General features: G+C 55.3%; 1 protein-coding gene across 2 annotated transcripts in view; it reads left to right on the plus strand.

The window, feature by feature from the left end:
* The first annotated feature begins 3,743 nt into the window (after nt 1–3,743).
* The window catches only part of TEX264 (testis expressed 264, ER-phagy receptor), a 29,758-nt gene continuing 12,709 nt past the window's right edge, over nt 3,744–20,792 (plus strand). The window contains exons 1-4 of one of the 2 annotated variants that reach the window (XM_061196902.1): nt 3,744–3,834; nt 4,830–4,905; nt 7,235–7,526; nt 15,915–16,136. In XM_061196902.1, the coding sequence (XP_061052885.1) occupies nt 7,269–7,526; nt 15,915–16,136 (480 nt within the window). In that variant the 5' untranslated portion in view covers nt 3,744–3,834; nt 4,830–4,905; nt 7,235–7,268. Of the gene's footprint in view, nt 3,835–4,473; nt 4,577–4,829; nt 4,906–7,234; nt 7,527–15,914; nt 16,137–20,792 lie in introns of those variants that run through there. The other variant, XM_061196903.1, reaches the window with a different exon arrangement.

Consider the following 20,792-nt stretch of genomic DNA (forward strand, 5'->3'; position numbering starts at 1 on the left):
CACTCAGCAGAGCAAGGCTCTCTGCTTGTCTTTTCATGCCTGGCATTGCTCTGGAACTGAGTCCTTATCCCATGGGGAAGGCCTTCTGGGGCTTTACATTCCTTGTTCCTAGTGTTCCTGGCCATGACCCCCTTGTGCTTCCCAGTTCCCTGTGATTCCACAGAAGACCAGTCTCTCCTTTCTGAGCCATGGCCTCCTATGCACCCAGCTCGGTGACTCTTCCCCCATCAAAACTCCTGAGAGAAGAGCTCCTTCCCCCATTAGTTCCCCAAGAGACTTTCTGGCCCTCTGCTGACTGTTCCCAAGAAATCCGCACCTCAAGGTCTGCCTGAGAAGGCTATGCTCTCCATCAGTCACCTTCAGACTCTGTTTCCCTCCTACTGACTCTTCTCTGCTGTCCTGTGTATTCCACTGTGACCCCTTAATGTCTGTTCTGTGCCACTGGCTTGGCCCTAGGCCTTTTATGAATACCCGAGTCTTACGATGAACTTCCTGAGCAGGCAGTGTCCAACTTCTTTGCTCTTCAGGGACCTTAGTCTGCTCCTTTCCTCTCTCAGAGGTCTATTTGATATAGTAATCTAGTGCATTGGAGAGAGGTAGCTAGACAGGCTGCAGAGTCTGTAGGGCTGGGGGCTGGGAGTGATTTGGGTACTCTCTGTTACCACTACTGGGATAATATTCAGAAAAGAGGGGACCTCATACTGTGACCTGACCCAGGGCCCTCCCCTGGAAGAGAGCTCAGCCCAGGTTTGTGTGTGTGGGTGTGGGGGTGTGTGTGTGTGTGTGTGTGTGAGACAGAGTGTGTGCACACGCATGCTCTTGTGCACGTGGGTGTAAACTGTTATCTGGTTGTGTTACTCAGGGTGGGCTGGGGACTCAACCAGAAGAATCCCCTCAGCCCGCCCAAGACTGTTTTTTTCCTGTACCCTCTCCAGAGGGGTCGGGGAAGGGGGTCCAGGTGGGTTGAGGGGGTCACAATGGATAACCACTAAGGCCACACGGCTGCCAGGAGGAGTGGGGTGGGGGAGAGATGAGGTGGCCCCAGGGACCTGGCACCTGGCTTTGGTTTTCCATCTTCTTTCTTCAGGACACCCCCTGAGGCCTGGGACCTGCGCCTGGCTTTGAGGAACATCTGTAGCTGGGTGTTCCAGCTGCTGGTGTGATCATGGGCTTCCCTCCTCTCTCAGCAGGGCAGGTGCTCCTGCCCCAGAGACTGGGCAACTGGCTGTTTCTATGACGTATTTATTTTTACTTGTGTTTCATGTCACTTTTTTAAAAAAGCAAACAGAACAATTGTAAGTATAACTGCCTATCAGTTTTCTTTATTTCTCTTTTTGTAAAATAAAATTTAAACTGAAGAAGGCAGTGTTGTTTGATCAGGGAATTGTCTGAACAGCTGTTTGGCTGGGTGGTGGTGAAAGGGATATAACTTAGAGCATAGTGGATGCTGAGATGGCACCTGTGAAGGTGGGGGGTGGGAACAGAGGGCAGACTGCTGGCACGCTCTTTTTATGCAGTGGGGTTCATTAGGCATTTTCTGCCTTTGCTCACCTGAAGAGGACCGCATTTCCTGGCTCTAGAGGAAACAGCGAAGCTGACTCAGAGTGGCTTGAGGCTAGCTGGTCCCTCAGTCATGGCAAGTCCTGCAGGGGCAGCCCTAACTAGGCTGTGAGTGGCCAGGGATTGGGCACAGCATCAGTGCCTTCGGGGCGGGGGGGAGATGGCTGGTGGCAGGGTTTGCAGAGCATCTTACATTGCATGTGTGTTCTCCATTTGTCATCTGAATTAGAGGATCTAACCACTGCCTCAGAGAACTAACAAGGGCTTTGGAGCATGAAGAGGTAGGGAAGGAGGGGATGGTCTATGCTTTAGTTTCCCAAGTTTGGGGAAACATTCTCTGGAATTTACTAAGCGAGAGTTAAAGCGCTTCTGTAGGAATTCTTTGGACAGAGGAAGGCAGGAGGAGACAAAGGCCAAGTCTGGGCTCATGAGAGGAGAATATGTGCTATTGGGAGATAGGACTGGGGGTGGAGCATGGGTGAGGCAGATGGCTAGGTGATCAGCTCTGCTCAGACTTGCTGCAAGGGGTAGTGGAAAGTGCCTGGGCTACTGCCTCCTGGTGGCTAGTGGAGGCCTTGCAGGGATCCGGGGGAGGACAGGGCTTGCTTTGTTGGGGGCAGCCTGCAATGAAGCCTGGGAGGCTGATGGCCTGCAGCCCCAGTCACAGGCCAACTCTACTTTCACCACAGAGGTGCTGAAGCTCCTAAGGCACACCCTGAACTCTGACGTGGGGCTCTGGAGCTCCCCAACCAAGCTAAAGGAAGTGAGCAGACAGGACAAGTTATGAAAGGGCAGCTCCAGACAACAGTTTCGTGGGAGAAGCTCATAGCTTCTGAGAAGCAGAACTGACCATACAGAGGCTGTCTGTCTCTTGAGGGTACTGGCCCTTCCTCGTCTCACAGGAAATGCTTCCAAGTGTATAGTCCTCTTGCCTGGGGCACCCAAAGGGTTATGATCATGTGCCTGATGTTCATCAGCAAAACAACTGCCACGACCCTGCCAGCCCAGCCCTGAGTGCCTCTGAGGAGTCAGCTACCCATTCCGCTAGTTGGCTCAGAGCCCTGTGGGTGAGGTTCAGTCTTCCCTGCCTGTGGGCAGAACAAATGTGAAGCAGAAGGAAAGGAAACCGGCTACAAGTGCCTCTGTGTGTCCAGTCTGCCCTTTGCTAGTACAGTAATGGGATCCACAAAAAGATGATTCACCTCCCAAACATCAATCCTCTATGTGAGGAGCACCAAAGTAGCTCTTGGCCCCGCCTGTCTTGTAGCCAATCTTACGAGCATAGTTGTCATCTCCCCCATCCCCTCCACTGCAAGACTGGGCCTCTCAAGAGGGCGAGGTTTTATCTTTGGGGCCCGAGAAGAGTGCTTTGCTGTTTCTAGATCCTCAGAAATACGAGCTGAAGATTGAACCTGTCTTCAACGAACTTACAGTTGACTTGGGGGGTTATCTAGAATACTTAAGCTAGAAGGGCAGACCTGCCTCCCACAGCCGCGTCTAGGGTACTGAGGGAGGGGCCTGGAAGGGGGGCGTTTCCCCGGTGACCTCCAGGAGGGCGGGGCCTTGGTTTTGTTCACTTGGTATCCGCAGCCCCTAGAACTGTACTAGCAGGGAGCGGTACTCAATAAATGTTGGATGGATGAATGATCACCCCTGTGCTCCGTTTGAGGGGGGGGGGAAGGGGGAGGTAAGGGTGGAGTGTTGGAGGTAGGAAGCTGATATTTGCGCTGTCCGGAGATTGGATCCCGCTTCTTCCCTGAGCCTCAGCTGTAAAACGGGAGCAAGTGGCCCTGCCTTGCGCGGTTCCCAGGTCTGTCGCAAAGCCTCAGTGAGAGAAAGTAGCAGTAACTAGGGTGGTACAAATGCCAGACTTTTACTGCCGTGCTGCACTTCCCAAGCCTCTTCAAACGATCCTCTCCGGTGCCGCCTTCCGGGACCCCACACTGCCTCTCTACTTCCCCTCATGTCTGGGGTGCTCTCGACAACCCAGAAGTTAAGAGGTTGTTCCTAAATCACCGTCTGCAACCCAGTAGTTTGTGGGAGGCACGAAGGTACGGGACGGGCTCGGCCCCTGACAGGCTCACGTTCGTTGCCCTGGATACGGGGCGGGGCAGGCCTCTGCCCATCGGGTCCCGCGCGCACGCGCCCACGGCCACGGCCACGTCCTGCCGCGAGAGGGGGCGGAGCGAGCGTGCGCGGCGGGCGCGCGCAGGCTCCGCGGCTCAGCGCCGAACCGCGTGCGCTGATCGGCGTCCGCGGCGGGCGGCAGCTGAGGTGAGGGCCGGGGCGGGGAGGTGTTCACGCCGGGGCGGCTCCACGCGCGCTGAGGGCCTGGGACCTCAGTCCGCCCGGGCGCAACCTCAGGGCCCCCCGCGTCCCCACCGTGACCCCCCGCGGCTCAGCCGCTCTTTGCATCTCGTCTCGCCCACAGCTCGCCCCGGCCGGTCCAAGGGCCCGAATGCGACCTTGGACCAGCCTACCATCCCGGATCACCCTCTGCCTCGGCCACGGGTGCAGGGCACGCCCGGAGGCAAGGGAGCCGGGGCGGGCGAGGGGGTGGGGAGCACGAAGACTGAGGCCAGAACCATACTTAACTCCGCCCCCGTCTCCTGAGGCCGCGCCTCGAAGCGTTGGCTGCAAACTTTTAACTTCCTTTAAGTTGCAGAGGTGCCTGGGACCCCGTGAGGTCGTGGCTGAAAAGAAAAGGGCTGGGTAAATAAGCGAGGCGAGGGTGAGCAGGGGCTGGAAGCCCAGAGTGGAGGTAGCGTCCCGTCCTTCCTGCGCAGGCCCCTCAGACTCCACGTCTTCCCGCGTCCCCCGAGTGCCAAAGTTTTGCCTGCAGCGGGCCCTTTAAGGACGAGGCCGGCCGCCGCGGCGCACGTGAGCAGCCTCGGGAAGCCAGCGCGGGGCAGCCCGCCCAGACGCTCCGCCTGGGCCTCTAACCTGAGGAGAAACCGAGGCTCGAGAGGGGTCACAACCTGCCCAGGGTCAGCGGCAGGGGCTGTGTCAGGGCCAGGTGCGGTGGCTGGAGCCCTCCAGGAAGAGGGCTCTCCAAGAACAGGGATATATGAGCAGGGGTCTAGTGAAGAGCTGACATTTTTGAGGCGGAATTTGGCTTCTGATTTCCCTAAGGGGTCTGAGGACATGGTGGAGAGTGCAACCTTGGGGCGGGGAGAGAGTTCTTGTAGAGGCTCCTGTGGGCTTTTCCTGAAAAGAGATCAGTCAGGGCAGGGTGCCCGGCTCAGTGGTTATTTTCTTTCTGCCCCCAGCCCTGGAGCACTTGGAGCATTTGGTCCCTGCCGTGCTGGATGCCATGAGTTGCTAAAATTGAGACTGGCCTTAGAGGTGAGCTTCCCCAGTCCTTCTCCTTCCCTTTCTTTTGAGTAAAGGGGAAATTTCCATTGCCCTGCCTCCTTCCTGGGCTGACCAAAGCTCTGCGGCCCCCAGGTACCTTTCACCCCTCTTTTGAGCAGTTTAGGAGACGAGAAGAAGAGAAAGGTGGGAACTAAGCTCCTTTCAGGAGACAGGGAGTGTGCAGCTGAGAAGATGGGGGTAAGTCATAGTGAGGGCTGGTCACTCCCAGGATGAGTGGGAGACTTAGATGCTGAGAGCTTCCAGCTGAGAGCCTTGGGTTCAGAGATATCCAACATGGATTAAATGCTTCGGCTTTTCTGGAAGTCCTGTTCCCAGGGAGGAGAGAGAAAGTGGAAGTGGGGGCCTAGAATCAGACTACTTGGATTCCTTGCCTGCATTTTGTCCAAGTGGCTCTATTTAGTTCTTTTGTGACCTTGGGCAAGCCTCTTAATCTCTAACCACTTGTTTTCTGATCCATACCCACCTGGTTTTGAGGATTAATGAAGTAGCTGTGTTTCAACGTTTAGACAGTGCCTAACATATAGTAAGTACTCAGTGAAAGATTTATCATCATTATCATCAAAGAAAACAGGAGTGAAACTAACTGGAGGCAAGTTGAGTAGGACAGGGAATGCATCCAAAACAAGCGCAGCTGGGGGGCAGGAACAGGGGTCGGTGAGAAGACCAGTGTGAGACACCTCAAGGTCATGATGCCAAAGGTCTAGAAGTTTACTTTGCGTTTTTTGTGAGACAAACACTGTGTGCACATTGACTCCAAAGACAGTTTTTCAGCAAAAAATTTTGATACCCAGAACCCACAGGGAACAAATTATTCCATACAGCTGTTTTCCATAGGGCCGACATGTTGATTTTCAGCTCCTACAGCTTTTAAAATTTAAAGTACTTAGGGTGAGAATGTTCCTCCAGTGGGTCAGATGCTTCCATTCCTCTTTAAATAGTCTTCTCTGTGGTGTGATTTTTTTTTTTTCCCTGGGTGACGCAGGTCAAGCCCTCTGTGTAAGAGGGTTAGTCTTCTGGCCCCAAGTTTCATGGAGTTCCAGGCAGTCTGTCTTGAATGGCTCATACACCAACCTATGTGTTGTGTCCCTAGGCTTGCTCTTTGATAGCTTCTCTGCTTTTTATTTTTTTCTCCCCTGAAACAAGTATCTTTATTGCTTGTACCATGCAAATAGCAAATAGGGGAAACAGGGAAAGGCCATTGAGGAAGAGGGAGAATTGTCAGATAAATGACATACACAGAAAGGAAAAAAGACACCGCCGCCCCGCCCCAGCATACCTACCCCAGGATGGCTTCCTGTAAACTACCTAGTACAGGAGGCCAGGTGGGGAGATCAGAACCACAAAAACTGAATTCCAAACATCTGGAGATGTTGGGGAGAAGGGAAGGAAGGGGGAGGGACAGGGCAGCAAGTGGACCCCAGGTGTGGCTCCCTGCCAGGCTAGCACCCCTCCACCATGGGATGAAATGCTCCAGCCGTGGTTAACTCTCACCGCTACCTGTTGTGTCTCCAACTTCTAGCAGTCTTTTCCTCCTCCTCTTCCTTGCTGATTCTAATCTATGGACTGGAAAAGTGAGATGAAGCTTGTTAGCACCGGTAGCTCCGCTCAAGTCTGGGAAGCATAGTGCTGGACTTTGTTCTGCCTGCTCAGGCTATTTTAACCTCGTCTCTCCTTTGGTTCTGGATGGGTGAGCTTGTTGGAAAGCAGTATTTCGCGGGCCAGATGTGCTTAGCAAAGGAGAGCTTCCTACAAGAGTCCCTTCCTGTGGCACATTTTTCCCCCTGACGTTTTGTTCCTCATGGTTTCCCTGTTTTTAAATAAGTGTTTGGGCCCTGTGCTTGCCCGTCCTCCCTCTGGCAGTGGCCCATGAGGCTTGGGGAGACTGGGCAGGCAGTGTGGCTCAGTTGTGGTAAGGAAGAGGCAATGTGGGGAAAAGGCAGGCTGGCTGACGTCTGGCCCAGCAGGGGCGGCTGGTCAGGGCCAGGAGTATGTCCCTGGCTGACTCACTCCTGTGCCCCTCTATGACTCAGCTACCCCAGGTGTGACCAAGGCTGCTAGCTGACAGAGCTGCTCTGAGAGCCTCAACAGTTGTGATTAAGAAATAAAGAGGCTTGTAGCTTCAGTCATCCTTTGTAACTCCCTTCTAGGTCACTCTGTGTGTAGACACCTCTGGCTCCTGCCTCTCCTGCATCAGAGCACCCAAGGCAGGGCTGAGGTTGGGCCAGAACTGGCTGGCGGGAAGGTGGGCACATTGGTCAGACAGGCTACCAGCCACCTCTTCCTTCTGTCTCCTTTGCAGCTGCCTTGGGGTGCGGCGTGGGGGGCACAGAGCCATGTCGGACCTGCTACTCCTGGGCCTGATTGGGGGCCTGACTCTGCTGCTGCTCCTGACGCTGCTGGCCTTTGCTGGGTACTCAGGGCTGCTGGCCGGGGTGGCAGTGAGTGCTGGCTCACCCCCCGTCCGCAACGTCACCGTGGCCTACAAGTTCCACGTGGGGCCCTATGGTGAGACTGGGCAGCTTTTCACAGAGAGCTGCAGTGTCTCCCCCAAGCTCCGCTCCGTTGCCGTCTACTATGACAACCCCCGCACGGTAAGGAGCCTCCTGGGTGCTGGTTGGGGTTCTACCCCATGGACAGACATGGGGCAGGGCTTGTTGGGCAAGGGGTGTTTTGGTTTCTGAGGAAGGGGTGGGAAAATCGTTGAGCTGGCTGTGCACACCACCTCCTCTCTGAGCTTGAAGCTCCTTCCAGATTTAATCTGGACTTCTGCTCCAGACATCCATATGCTGGCTTTCTACTTGTCCCGATCTAATTTTCCTGGCTTGTCTCTGCCCATGGACTTCTGAGTGCAGGGGGCCACACCACTGTGAGTCCCTAGCCTCTGAGGGGGCCTTGGTCTGTTGCCTCCTCTTCTGTCCCTCCCTCAGCCCCATTTGAAGCCAGCACTCTAAGACCAGGCCATTTCAGATGCTGCCCTCTCTTTGGGGTCATATCTTGTTTCTTTGCCTTCCCTCTTTCAGCTCTCATGCTGAAAGAAGGTGGACTCTTCCAGCCATTATGGTGTCCCCTGGCCCAAGGATAAGGCATTTCTTTGGACATCAAGCTGCCTGGTTGGGAGAGTGCTTTGGGGGCAGGTGGAGCCAGGTGAGCTGTCCAGAATGTCCAAGATGCTGGGGTCAGAGACTAACCTGACATCAGTGGCACCCTGTGGGCATATGGCTGTATTTACAGCCTGTGGTGAATCAGGACTCACCAATGTGGCCTCCTGCCATGCCATGAGGTGGTGCTGCCCACAGCTGCATGGGCTGGCAGCTCTGCCAAGGGTTCTCCAGCCTCCAGCTGGAGCCTCCAGCTCTGAGCCTTGGCACACCAGGCATTGATAATCCCCAGCTCTGGTTTTCTTGCCTGGAGAGCTCAAGTGGGCAAGGCCTATAGCCTCCACACCATGTGCTGAACAGGCCACAATGGGGTACTCAGTCGAAACAAGGCTGTGCTGACTCCCTCTCTGTGCCAGGTTCTGCTTGACACCTGCACTCTGGAGATGAACAGACATGGCCCTGCCCTCAGGAAGCTTTGTGTGGTTGGCAAGTCAGCCCTATACAGATGCATCTCCAGCAAGACACTGTGTTCGATGCTCACAGAACTTTGAGCGAGCTGTGGGTTTGCCTCAAGTCTGCCAGGGAGGCTCAGAGAGGAGGTCTTCTGTCATAAGTAGAATTTTGCTCTACTGGGAAGGGCCTCCTGGCTAAGCGGAACTGCAAAGTGCAGGCCTGCAGATGTCGGATGACAGAGGAAGTGTGGCAAGTGAACACGTGGTGGGCAGAGAAAGATGTAGAAGGGTTTGCTGGGCCAGGTGGTGGGAGGTACAGTAGGTTGGGAGGAAAGGTACAGCACAATTTGCCACCTTTGATTTAGGAAACTAAGCGGATGGCAGGTGGAGGAGAGAAGGAGACGAGGCAGGGGGCCATCGAGGAGATTGGGCTGGGTCTGGGTGAGAGGTGATATGGCCTGGTTGAGGGATGAGTAGACATTGAGGTTTTGAGGTCACATGGCTCGGAGGTGGCACTAAGTGACAGTCAAGAACACTGGGACCCAAGTGGGATGGGGCAGGCACTGGGCTATGGGAAGCTCCTAGACCAGATGCCGGGCCCCCACCCTTGCAGGGGTCTCTTGTGTAAGTCCCTGTCCCTCCTCTACCCTCCCCTGGTCCCTGCCCCTCCTTCCACATCTGACCCAGTTGGAACCCTCTGCAAGACCTCAGTGGGAGGGATGAGGGTCCTTGCAGCTGCCTCTTTCCTCACCGGCATGTCCTGTTCCAGAAGCAGTACATCGCCTCTTGAGTTGGAGGTGCTAATTCCAGAATGGGAAAGGGCCAAGGCAGCACCGTACCTTTGGGTCATTGCTGGAGGCTGGCTCAGGGAAGAGTGAGATAGAAGAATCCTGGCATGGGACACTCTCCCTATGGCCTCCTGACCCAGCCACCTCCAAGCAGCCCACCGTACAGCTCTCCTGGAGGTGTGGTGGACTGTCTGAGATGGTGGGACTTGGGTTTCCAGGGTTGGCTGGGCACAGCCCGACTTGGATACCAGTCTGGGGGCCCATGGCCTGAGAGGACAGACTCGAGGTTAGTAGTCCTGGGTTTTGATTCTGTCTCACCACTGTCCTGCTGTGTGATATTGGGCATACCACATACCCTCTCTGAGCCTCCATTTCCTCATCTGCAGAGTAATGTTAAAAATACCTGCTTATAGGTAGGCTGGCAAGGGTTAAATTAAGTGACATAGGTGAGGCATTCACCCCAGTACCTTGCCCTCAAGAAGTTGTTGTAACAACAACAAAAAATGGGTGGAAAAAACACTCATGCTAATTAGGTGTGATGAGGGGTTGTTAGGCTGGGCACTCATAACCCAGGCTTAGACCCTAGGCCTGGCTGTGACCGTCTGGTTGGCACAGAGAATGAATATATATGTTAAAGTGGCCCCTCTGATCCTGTCCATCCCAGTCCTGGGTCACTCTGGAAGAAACTTGTGTCCCTATTCAGAGCTGGATCACACCCTGACACCTGCGATGGCTCACCTGCCTGGCAGAGATCCTAAAAGGTTCAGGGAACCCTGGACCCCCAGGCTTCAGGTGCTCATGGCTATCACAGACTATCTGGTCCATAAGGACCTGAAGCCTCTGGGTCCACACTGCTGATATTATAGAGGAGGAGACTAAGGAGCAGTTAGCAGGAGTTGCAGTACTATCTGAGTTTACTCATGCTTTTTTATTTTCATTTAGCAAATATTTGAGCACCCTGTCTGTGCCACTCTGTCCTGGGCACTGCTGCACAGTGGGGACCAAGGGGCCCAGCCCTCAGGCCGTCTCAGTCGGGGTGGGGGGTGTCAGGGAGGCCTGAAGGACAGGCCTCATCCAGTCCTGGGGAAGGCCAAGAAGCCAAGCTTTCTGCTCCCTAGCTGCCTCCTACAGCAGTGTCTAGCATGGGGCCCTGCGTATTATGGTTCACAGAAGGAAGGGACAGGATATAGGCTGAGCTGTGGAGTGTCCCATCCCCATTCCACGCTCCCCAGCACAGCACAACAGGAGCCAGAACCTGCTTCTCTGAGTGTGGGAGGAAGTGAGGCTATTTCAGGTTCTGTGAGTGGGGCAGTGAGTGACCAGGTGAGAGGTGGCCATGTGCTGTGGGTGCCGCCCACCCCCGTGAGATATAAGACTGACAGCTCCCCAGCCACACCCCTTCCAGGCCTCAGCTGGACAGAAGGAGGCTGGTTCCTGAGAAAGGCCTGGTGAGGCTCCCCTGGTCTGGCTCTGGGCTCAGGAAGTGACACAGAAAAGGGTACCAACAAGGCAAGATTGTGGCGATTGCAGTGGACCATTTCATATGAGATGCTGCTTGAGCATATATATCCTGGACATGCATATGTATGTCTGTATGTCAGTTAGCTAGCCAGCCCTATATTTTGGAGTTCTCATGGGATAAGCCTGTAAGATCTGGGCAAGTGGTTCTTGTGGTGCAGGAGGAAGGATTCCATTCTTCATCCCTGAGGGCCTTGGTGGAGGTGGGGGGAAGGAAGGAAGGAGCATGTGGCAAGAAGTTGACAGACCCTGGCAGTGGCTCATAGGTGTCCCTCTCCTCTCCAGGATACCGCATTCATGGAGTGTGGCCATTTCCTCTTTTTTTTTTTTAAGTCAATGATTTTTTTAAAAAACATTTATTTGTTTGTTTGTTTGGCTGCACCGGGTCTTAGTTGCGGCACACAGGCTCCCAGTCTCAGCATTCAGGATCTAGTTCCCTGACCAGGGATTGAACCCGGGCCACCTGCATTGGGAGTGCTGGGTCTTAACCACTGGACCACCAGGGAAGTCTCGTCATTTCCTCTTCTAAGTGCCAAGGGAAGGGGGTGATTCCAGAGTCAGTCAAGGATCTGTCCCCACCTCTCCACCCCCCTTCCCTCGCACACGCACACGCACACGCACACACAGAGACCCAGTTCTGTCCTGCCCTTGTATAATTCTGCCCTCTCTCTCCTGCTTGGACAGTGACTTTTGCCTCCCCTCCTGGGCCTAGTTCCTCTGGGAGCCTTGGGTGTTGGGAAGGAGGTGGAGAGGACCCTGAGCACCTTATTTGATCCTAACCAGTTCTGGCCTGTGAACAGGCCCTAGTGGCTGGGCTGCTGTCGCTGTGCCCATGGGCCTGTCCTGTCTGCCAGCCTGGCCCTCCTCCTTCTGCCCCACCCTCTGCTGCCACCGCCTCCACTGCTGTGTTTGGGGCTTAAGTAACCTGCCTGCTTGCCTGCCCTTGTGGGGAGCTTGGCTGAGGCCGGTGGAGCATGGCAGCCTGTTCAGCTCACCTGGGCAAGGCCTAGGAGGGGGTGCTGCCTCCAGGCATGGAGGGGTTTGGGGAGGGGACTGGTGGCGGTTGGGTACCGCCTTTAGAGAACTAGACCACACTGAAGTTTCTTTTTCCCCCTAGTCCACTGAGAATTGGTTTACGGTCACCACGTCTGCAGGGGCTGAGGCCAGTAAGAGTTTTCTGACGTAGGCCTGTGCCGTACTTCCCCTTCAGTATATGTGGGGATGGTGCCCCCTGCTCTCCCTGGAGGCACTGAGGTCACATGGAGCCTGGGAAGGGGTGGGGTGAGGGAGTAAGATTTCCCAGGATTGAGCCCTCAACAAGGGCAATGGGAATGTGAGCTGAGCTGATGCTTCCTGGAGGCCCAGGCCATCGCCTACCCCAGGTACCCCGTGATGATTTTCTGCTAGATGGAACCTAGGTTTCTGCTCACAGCAGGTTAACTGCGGGCCCCTGTGGAAAGGTGGGCTGGGTAGTCTGGCCAGGGAGGAGTCAAGGTATCCCTCTGGGTCTGGGATTGGCAGACAGTGCAGCTGTCCCAGTCAGATTATGCAGGTTATGGACCTGGGGTGGCCCATTTCTAGTGAACCCAAAGGCTGGGTTTGGTCTGGGCTAGCTGACACCATTTTTTTCTTCCTGGACCCTGGAATTTATTGATCTTGTCCAGTTTCCAGATTCAGTGAGGTCTTGGCCAGGCAGAGACCCTCTCTTCGCTGTGGCCTCACACAGCAGGGTCAGCAAGGTACTGCAAGGCCTCTCCGGAAGGGGCAGTAGGGCCAGCTTGTACCCGGAAGCTGTAGGTTCCAAGTAGACTGTCCTCTTCTTAGAATGCTAGGACTCAAGAGGCCTCACAGCCTGAAGGAGATAACTCTGGTATCTCTTTCCTAGCACTTTTGCTCTGAGGGCAGATTCTGGATGGGCCTGCCTTACTGAAATTGGTGGTGGGTCTGGCCACTGCCCTGTCTCCCTGGTATGGTTCCTTGCTGGTGCTAGTTCTGGTCCAGCTCTTGTTCTGGTCATAGGTACCCAGAGAAATGACTGATACAGGGAAGAAAGGGAGAAGGCAGATAGAACTAGAAGGCCCAGCCTGCCCTTCGAAGGTCAGGCCCAAATAAAGACATTGTATTGAACCAAGGTGGGTGGGGTTTCTAGCCATCAAGACACTCCTCCTTTCTGGGCCCTTGACCATCTCAGTGGGCCATTCCCCTGGAGGTAGGCCTGGGCTCTCCTGGGAGCCCAGGAAAGCCTTCCCCTGCTCTGAGACCAGCCTTGCCACTCCCCAGCCTGTCTTAGGCCCTGTCCCATCTCTTCCTTGCTGGTGCCTGGTTCAGCTGTCTCCCAGCTCCCGCTTGGTATGGGGCTGCTTAGCAGGTGGTAGGCTTGCTGGGTAACCTCCGAGTCTGCCCCTTAGCCAATTGGACAAGGGAAGGGGCAGGAAGTGTTCTCACTTCTGGAATTGAAAAGTTGCTCAGGCAGGAAGGGAGTCCCCGTGCCCAAGATCTCAGGAGCCCTGTCTCCTTATTAGCTGCTTCCCTCCCCCATGACAAGAGTTCCTCCTTTTTCAAGGGAGAGGGAGAGGAGGTTTGCTCATGATGCAGAGCCTGTGCGAGCAGGTTTATGCATGCATGCCTGTACTATCGCTGAAGAACTTATGTGCACAGGATCCTGGACCTTTCTCCCTAGAGGCCTGGAGTGGTGGGGAGGAGGAGAGGCCACCTCCTTACAGTGCAGCACAAGACCTGCTCCCTCTGGTGGGCATTTTGGGATCAGAGGGGAGGGGCTGCTTAGTGAGGAGCAACAGAGGCTTTCAGGAGGAGCTGAGTCTTGAAGGATGGTTGAGTTTCCCAGGCAGAAAGGACTCTGCAGTAGGGTTACGAGGACATTCCAGGCAGAGGAAGTAGCCTACGCAGAGGGAGGAAGCATGGGAGGATGTGGCATGTTTGGGGAGCTGCAAATAGTTCTGTGTGGGGGTGTGGTAGGAGAGGAGGCTGGTAAGGCTGGCTTGCCAGAGCCCGGATTTGTCTCTCCCTCTGCCACTCACATGATTAGTGGGCGCCTGCCCACCTGGGTCTTGGCCCCTACTCAGGCCTAGGGATGCAGAAAAGGAGTGCTAGGTGAGTGTGTGGACAAATCCAGGCAGTGTGTTGTGTGGGCCACCCTGAGACAGCCTTGCATGCTGGCCTCGGGAGTTTCGTCATAGAGGTGAATTGGGATCCATTGAAAGGGTCTAAGCAGGATGATCACAGGTGTTCTGGTGCCTTTGGGGGACTGAGAAAGATGTGGAGCTGGAAGGTCTGTGAGGGCTGCTGAGGTGATCAAGACCCTGGGACCCAAACCCAGGCAGGCCAGGTGTTGGAGAGGAGATTATCAATTGACCTTCCATCCATTTGTCTGTTTAACCTGTATTGGATGTTTCTTTTGTATAGCATAGGTCGCTAGGGTTAGTTAGGAACATGAAGATGGGCTTTGCCGCAGACACTGTCCCTTGGTCTGTCAGCAGGAGGCCTGCCAGAACCACCTGCCTTTCTGGCCATCCTCAAGTCTTGGGTGTGAATGGGGCAGTTGCACCATCTAGAGACAAGAGGTGGTACTGCAGTGCTCTCCAGCACCTCTGGGTAGGGTGGGAGGAGCGTGAGGTTGAGAGAAGTGACTGAGCTGCAAGGTTGACTTGATGTGGGTAAGGGTTTACAGCACAGTATTGGAGTCTGTGGGGGTTGCCATTGAGCCACCCTGAGAGGCTCTCCAAGAGGGTGTTTGGACCTGAAGGATGGGCAGGGAGGAGCTACATGTTCAGAGGTTTGGGTAGATGGGCATCCTGGGCCAGTGGTTACTTGTTTGGCCGGTGTCATAGCTACTAATAACTGACAACAAGTATGGAGCACTTGCTGAACCATGCTCAGTCCTCATGTGAAGTATCTTACAATTCTGTAAGTTGATATCAAGGAATTGGAGCTTCAGGAAACCAAGGGACTCATCCAAAGCACAGGACTCAAGATTCACACCCAGGCCTGCCTCTCCCAGAGTTGTGGTCCTGACCACTGCACCATATTGCCTGCCACGAAAGCCCTGAGTTATGCTTAATGACATAGGATTCAAGGGGATCAGGGCTGCAGAGAGTGGGAGGTGACCCCCAGGGACTACGCAGAGGTGGGAGTCAGTTCCCAAGTTTCAGGCAAAGTGAGACTCCAAGGACAGGGCTGAATTGGCCAGAGTAGAAAGGCAGAGCAGGGCTGAGACACCCCTGGGGGATTGTTGACAGGACTTGGAAAGGGCCAGTGGGAGGGCAGAGACAGGTAAAAATGACTTCACGGTACTGGGAAAGTAGGCTGAGGAGAAGAGCAAGTGGAGGTAGAGGGAGTTTAAATTTAGGGGTCAGTGGCCCCTGAGTAGGGCCTTCAGATTGAGGAAAACCCAGGATGGAGAGCAAAAGGTCTGTGGTAAGTCTCTTGGATTTAGGAAGAGATACCCCTGGGGGCTGGTACAGATTCAGGTGGCAGGAGGTGAGACAAACTGGGACCCCTTGATACCAGAAGGAAAAGCAAGTGCTGGCCCTTTCAGGCCTGGAGTCAGGCCTAGGAAGTGTTGGAGACTCATGTAGGAGCCCTTACCTGGCTGGGGTTTGTGGGAGCCAGGGGAGAGAGGGGAGCAGAGTGAAGTGAAGTGTAGGTACTAGGGGTCCAGGGAGACTTAGGGGGAACCAGCAGTCTCAGCCAAGAAGGGGCTTGGGAAGTGGGGCAGGGTTTAGGATAGGGTGTGGGTTGGAGAGGAGGTATTGAGGCCCTGTTGATGATGGCTGGCCCTGCCTAAGAGCCTGGGGAAGAGGATCTCACACAGTTTGATCAGCAACCCAGAGTTCAGTTCTGCTTCCTGACCAGCCCTTCTGTGGCCCCTCCACAGCCGGCAGGGGCCTGCCCTGTGCAATGGAGGGATGGATGAGTCCTGCAGCGGGATGCCACAGGCCGGGTTTTAGCAGGAAATTGTCATCTCCATTATGGTGTCTGGGGCTGCGTGGCTTGTTGGAGCTAGTGGTTCTGCCAGGCCCACGCTGGCACAGAAGCCAGGAAGCAGGAGGTCTGTGGGCCTCCTTCCTTTGCCCAACCCTGACACCCCTGCTCTGCTTCCCCAGGTGCCCCCTGAGAAGTGCCGCTGTGCGGTGGGCAGCATTCTGAGTGAAGGTGAGGAGTCACCCTCCCCTGAGCTCATCCGACTCTATCAGAAATTTGGCTTCAAGGTGTTCTCTTTCCCGGCACCCAGCCATGTGGTGATGGCCACCTTCCCCTACACCACACCCCTGTCCATCTGGCTGGCTACCCGCCGTGTCCATCCTGCCCTGGACACCTACATCAAGGTGAGACACAAGTCTGGTGTGTGTGTCAGGGGGCAGCCAGTCCTTTGAGTGGGTTCTGGGGAGGCCTGCCTAGCCTGGGAGGAAAAGGCCATTTTGGGAGGGCAGCACGTCGTGGAGCAGGTGCCTGTGGAGCTAGGAAGATGGGCAGAGGCTGCTGGCATTTCTTCCATACACCCGAGACCTCCTGGGCCCCAAGCATCTCCCAGGAGTACGGGTAGTTTGTTCAGAAACCCAGTCCTGTCATTTAACCTCTGACTTGGTACAAAGACATCCTTAGTGCTCAGCCCCCACTCCAGACCCACCCTGTCCCTATCCTGCTGGGCCCTGCAGAGCAAGGGCCCTGAGACAAACTTTCCCTGTTGTAAATTACTCCTCCTCTAAAACATTTTGTAAACTTGGGTGCTAGGGAAATGACCCCAATTTGGGCTTGGAAGTGATTGTTTATTCATCTGTTGAACTTGTATTTATTGAGTGTCTGTGCTAGGTGCTGTGCTGGATGTGGTGTGAGATATTGGTGCATGAAATAGGCATTTACAGTGAGGTGTGGAGATAGGTAATAACGTCAAACAAAAACGGGATACATGCTAGGAAAGTACAGGGTGAGAAAAGGCGGGGAACCAAGTGCACAGAGTGGTCAGGGACAGCCTCTCGGAGGAGGTAACCTCTCAGGCAAAATCCTAGAAGAGCCCTTGGAGGGGCGGTAAGAATGTTCTAGGCAGAGCTAGGGTGAGGAGCGTGGGTTTGATCTAAAGGCAGTGGGAAGTCACTGCAGAGTTCCAGCCAGGATCCGAGCTGCGCCTGTGCAAGATGGGCTCTGCTGTCATTGGGCAGGGTAAGGCTGGACCGTGGCTCATGGGGGCCGGGTGGAGGTGCTTTGAAGCTGTTATGAATCCTGCCGTGCATGGCGGCAGCTTGGGCTGGGGCAGTAGCTGTAGAGATGCAGACAAGGGTGGAGACTGACAATTTGTTTTGGAGGTAGAACTGATGGATTTATGGATGGGTTGGATGATGGGAAGGGGAAGGAGTGGGAGGAGTCACAGGTTGCAGTCCCCTCTGGGCAGGGCAGGTGGGTGAGCATGTAGTGGTGCTTTCTACTGAGGTATGGAGGGCGGAGGGAGGAACTGGTTTGGGGGGCCAGCTCTGTGGGCTGTGTCGGGGGATCTGCCTGAGGGACATCTTAGTTGGGGTGTGGAGTCCACAGTGACGTGTGTAGTCTGGAGTTCAGAGAGGATTGGGCTGGTGAATATGTTTGGTGACATGAGCCTATTGACAGTATTTGCCCTGGAGGATGGCTGAGGCAGCAGAGTGTACAGAGGGCATGGCCAGTGTGGCTGGGATCAGGGAACAGGAGAAAAAAGTTAGCAAGAATGTGAACTTGGCGGTTTTGGAAGAACCTGGTGGCTTGTTCTCCAGAGCAGCTTGGGAAAAGGGACAGGGCCTTGGTGATGGAAATGGGAGCTCAGACATGTCCTGGTTAAGTGTCTGGTATCAGGGCTTGGGAATGAATAAATGGGGCCCTGGGTCACCAGCTGTGGCCTTTGTGGGCAGAGACAGGAAGAAGAAACAGGAGGGCTGCTGTGGTAGGGAAGGGGCATGGGGAGGATGGAGGAGGATTTCCTTTGTGAGCTGGAGGTTGGCAGCCAGAAGGGTGCTGGGTGTGGGGTCGGGCCGGAGGCTAAGGGGCAGGGTGAGGCAGGAGGTGGGGGAGCTGGCTGGTGTTGAGGGCAGGAAGAGAGACATCAGTGCCTAAGGCCTGCTCATCATTTCACCCAAGGAAGGGCTGGTGTGTGGTGTCTCTGGTCCTGTCTGTGTCATCCTCAGCTTCAAGGGCCAGTCTGGAGGAGCACCCCTGGGAAGAGACTTTCTGGGTTCCAGACCTCAGAACAGGACATGTGGTGTGGTGGCGAGCAACTCAGCCACCACAGCCTTTTCTTGGCTTCAGGGGTTTATTTTTAGACACCTTTGTCCAAATTTCCTGGCCCCTGACAGCTTCACAAGTTGCCTGGTTTTGACGTCACCTCTTTGATGAAAGCCCTTCCTCCTACCTCCTCCTCCCGTGGGAGCCTGTCAGCTGTGCTCTGGGCTTGATTTTCTTGGAGTTGGGGCTGTAGCAGGGGGCGTACCATCCTCTCTCCTGCCTGTGATGAGGAAGCCACAGGTGCGGGGCAATGCAAGGGGCTTCTCAGGGATGTCTGCGAGGCGTGCTGTGTGGGCTTGACCACCAGCTGGGAGAGTGAGACAGATGCCGGGCTGCCCTCAGTGGAGGCACGGCCCAGGTGCTCTGCTGGTTTTGGGGGTGGGGAACAAACCCAGGTGAAAGACGAGGAAGGGGCCGGTTCTCTTTGTTGGTCTCAGCCTGCAGTGGACAGGGGGTGGCCCTGTGCCTCTCTTGGCCTAGGTGACAGAGAGAAGAGAATGTAAGGCTCGCTCTCACACCTGCCCTCTTCCTCACTGCCCTGAGACCAGAGAAAAGAGGCTGCTAATGAGACTCTGGGTGCTCCTGACTCTCCTAACCCTGACAGCTGGCTGCCTTTAACCGTGCGTGCGTGCGTGTATGTACATGTTACGTACATGTGCGCGTGTCTTTTTTCTCCACCCCACTGGCTTCTCTCTGGATCTGAGGCTGGGTCTGCTGTGGAGTTGCTTCAAACGCAGTGACAGCAGCCCGTCGGCTTTCTATTTCAGGAGGGGTGAGGGAGGCAGTAGCCAAGAGGAGGGGAGGGAGGACTTGGCAGGCTCACCTGCTTCCCCAGAGGCTGGGGCGAGGGGTGGAGGTGAATGATCTCAGAGCTTTGGATGAGGGAGGTGGAGAGCAGCTGCTGTTCCGGCAGTGGCAGATGTCTGAGCCTGGGACAGGATTGGTCTCATGGGACAGCAAGGTCCTGGGGGTTCTCTGTGAGGAACCAAAGACAAGCATTTGTCAGGGCTCTTGTGGGGATTCTGGAAGGATGGCTGGATCCCAGCTTTGTGGTCTGTGTGGCAGCCCCTGGCTCTCTGGCCAGGCTTCCCCAGCTTGGCAGCCTGGCAAGCTATAGGGGCTGGAACTCTGCCTTTCTCCACGTAAACCACTGGGGGCCCCAGGCCAAGCACTCTGGGACAGCATGTGTGTGAGGGGTCCCTGGGTTCTGTGTGACTGTTCGTCTCTGTGGAAGATGCCCCAGCTTTGTCAGGCCGCTCCACCAGGGTCCAAGGAGTTAGCCTCCAGGGCAAGAGGAGACCACTCCCTGAGCCCCAGGAAGGGGGTTCTTCTGGCAGCTGAAGGAGGGAACTGAGCTTCCTTGAAATTGCAAGGCCACAGAGGAGGTGGGACCCAGATGTCAGCCCAGAACAATAGGCAAAGGCCTCAAAATTCACCACAAGGTGAGACCAGTCTTAATGAGCAGCCAGGGAAGGCTTGGGGCACATGGAGCAGACCAGAGCTGAGTGCGAGGCCTGGGGTCCCACGTGTGAGATTGTGTGTGAGGTCCCTGAGCTCGGTACTTGGCTCATATCTGTCTGCAGTTGGTGAGGAGATCACTGAGAGTGTTAGACTGGCCAGCCAAGACCCCCGTGCCTGACTTCCTTCCAACAGGATCTATGATCTTTTCCATAAACCCCCTTCCCCAGGGTCTCTGCTTTCCCCAAGTTTTCAAGGGAGCTCTCCTTGTGATGTTTGGGCATCTCCTGAGTTTAGGGAGACACAGGGCATTGTCTGTGTGGAGGCTGGTTGGCTGGGTAAATGCAGGCAAGCCCTGGAGGTCAGATAGTGGCTCTTTCTCCATAGAATTGGAGAGGTGTGATAGGCAGAGTAGGTACAGTGAGCCAGTGGGGGAACCTTGGTGGTAGAGTTCAGGGGTAGCTGGGTTGATAAGGCTGTTCTACTAGGGACAGCTGTGAGCAGGGACCCCAGACCTTAGTTCTCAGACTGCTCTGGGGGCCGGAGCCTAGGGGCTGTGCTAAGGTGCCCCCGTGGCTGGCAGCCAGGGATAGGGGGCCGCACTCAGATCTTTACCTGCCTCAGCTGGAGTAGCTCTGCCTCTGGGTTTTATACATCAGATGACCTCCTGAGCTTTTGTTTGGAGGAGGATGTTTGAGACTTAACTGGTTTGAAAACCTCTGTCCTAAGCGGGGTACACCATTGGGCAGATGCCTCCTCCACCCCTGGCCAACTGTATGTCTGTTCTAGATCCTGAGGACGCCGTGGCAGTTGCAATGTGAGTGGAGCTGGGAGGTGCCAGGGCTCATCCCTTGTGTAGGCAGGGGCAGGAGGGGTTCCCAGAAGAGGCACTTTCTGGGGGAGCTGGAAGCTGGACCTGGAGGAAGCCCTGGGGAGTGTCACGGTGGAGATTTCCCTGGAGTGGATGTGACTGAATTCCCGAGTGGTGGGTGATAGGCTGGCAGTGTCAAGGGACAGCCAGCTGGAAACTAAGGAGCGGGGGCCTCAGCTGCCTCAGCAGGGTGCCTGCAGAAGTGGGTCATCCTGTTGAGCGTGAGCAGGGAGGAAGCTCCCAGTAGCATGGTCAGAGTCTGGGTCCTGCCCAGTGCCTCACGATCTCCTGTGTTTGTTTTCCCTCAACCTGTCTGGGTGACTTTGAGGGAGTCAGTGATGGGGGTGGTTTGAGTCCACACTGAGGCCAAAACACCAGTAGGGAGCAGGATGGTCCTGGCAGTGGGAAT

The sequence above is a fragment of the Eubalaena glacialis genome, chromosome 7 (genome assembly GCF_028564815.1).
Source record: "Eubalaena glacialis isolate mEubGla1 chromosome 7, mEubGla1.1.hap2.+ XY, whole genome shotgun sequence".
NCBI lineage: Eukaryota > Metazoa > Chordata > Mammalia > Artiodactyla > Balaenidae > Eubalaena > Eubalaena glacialis.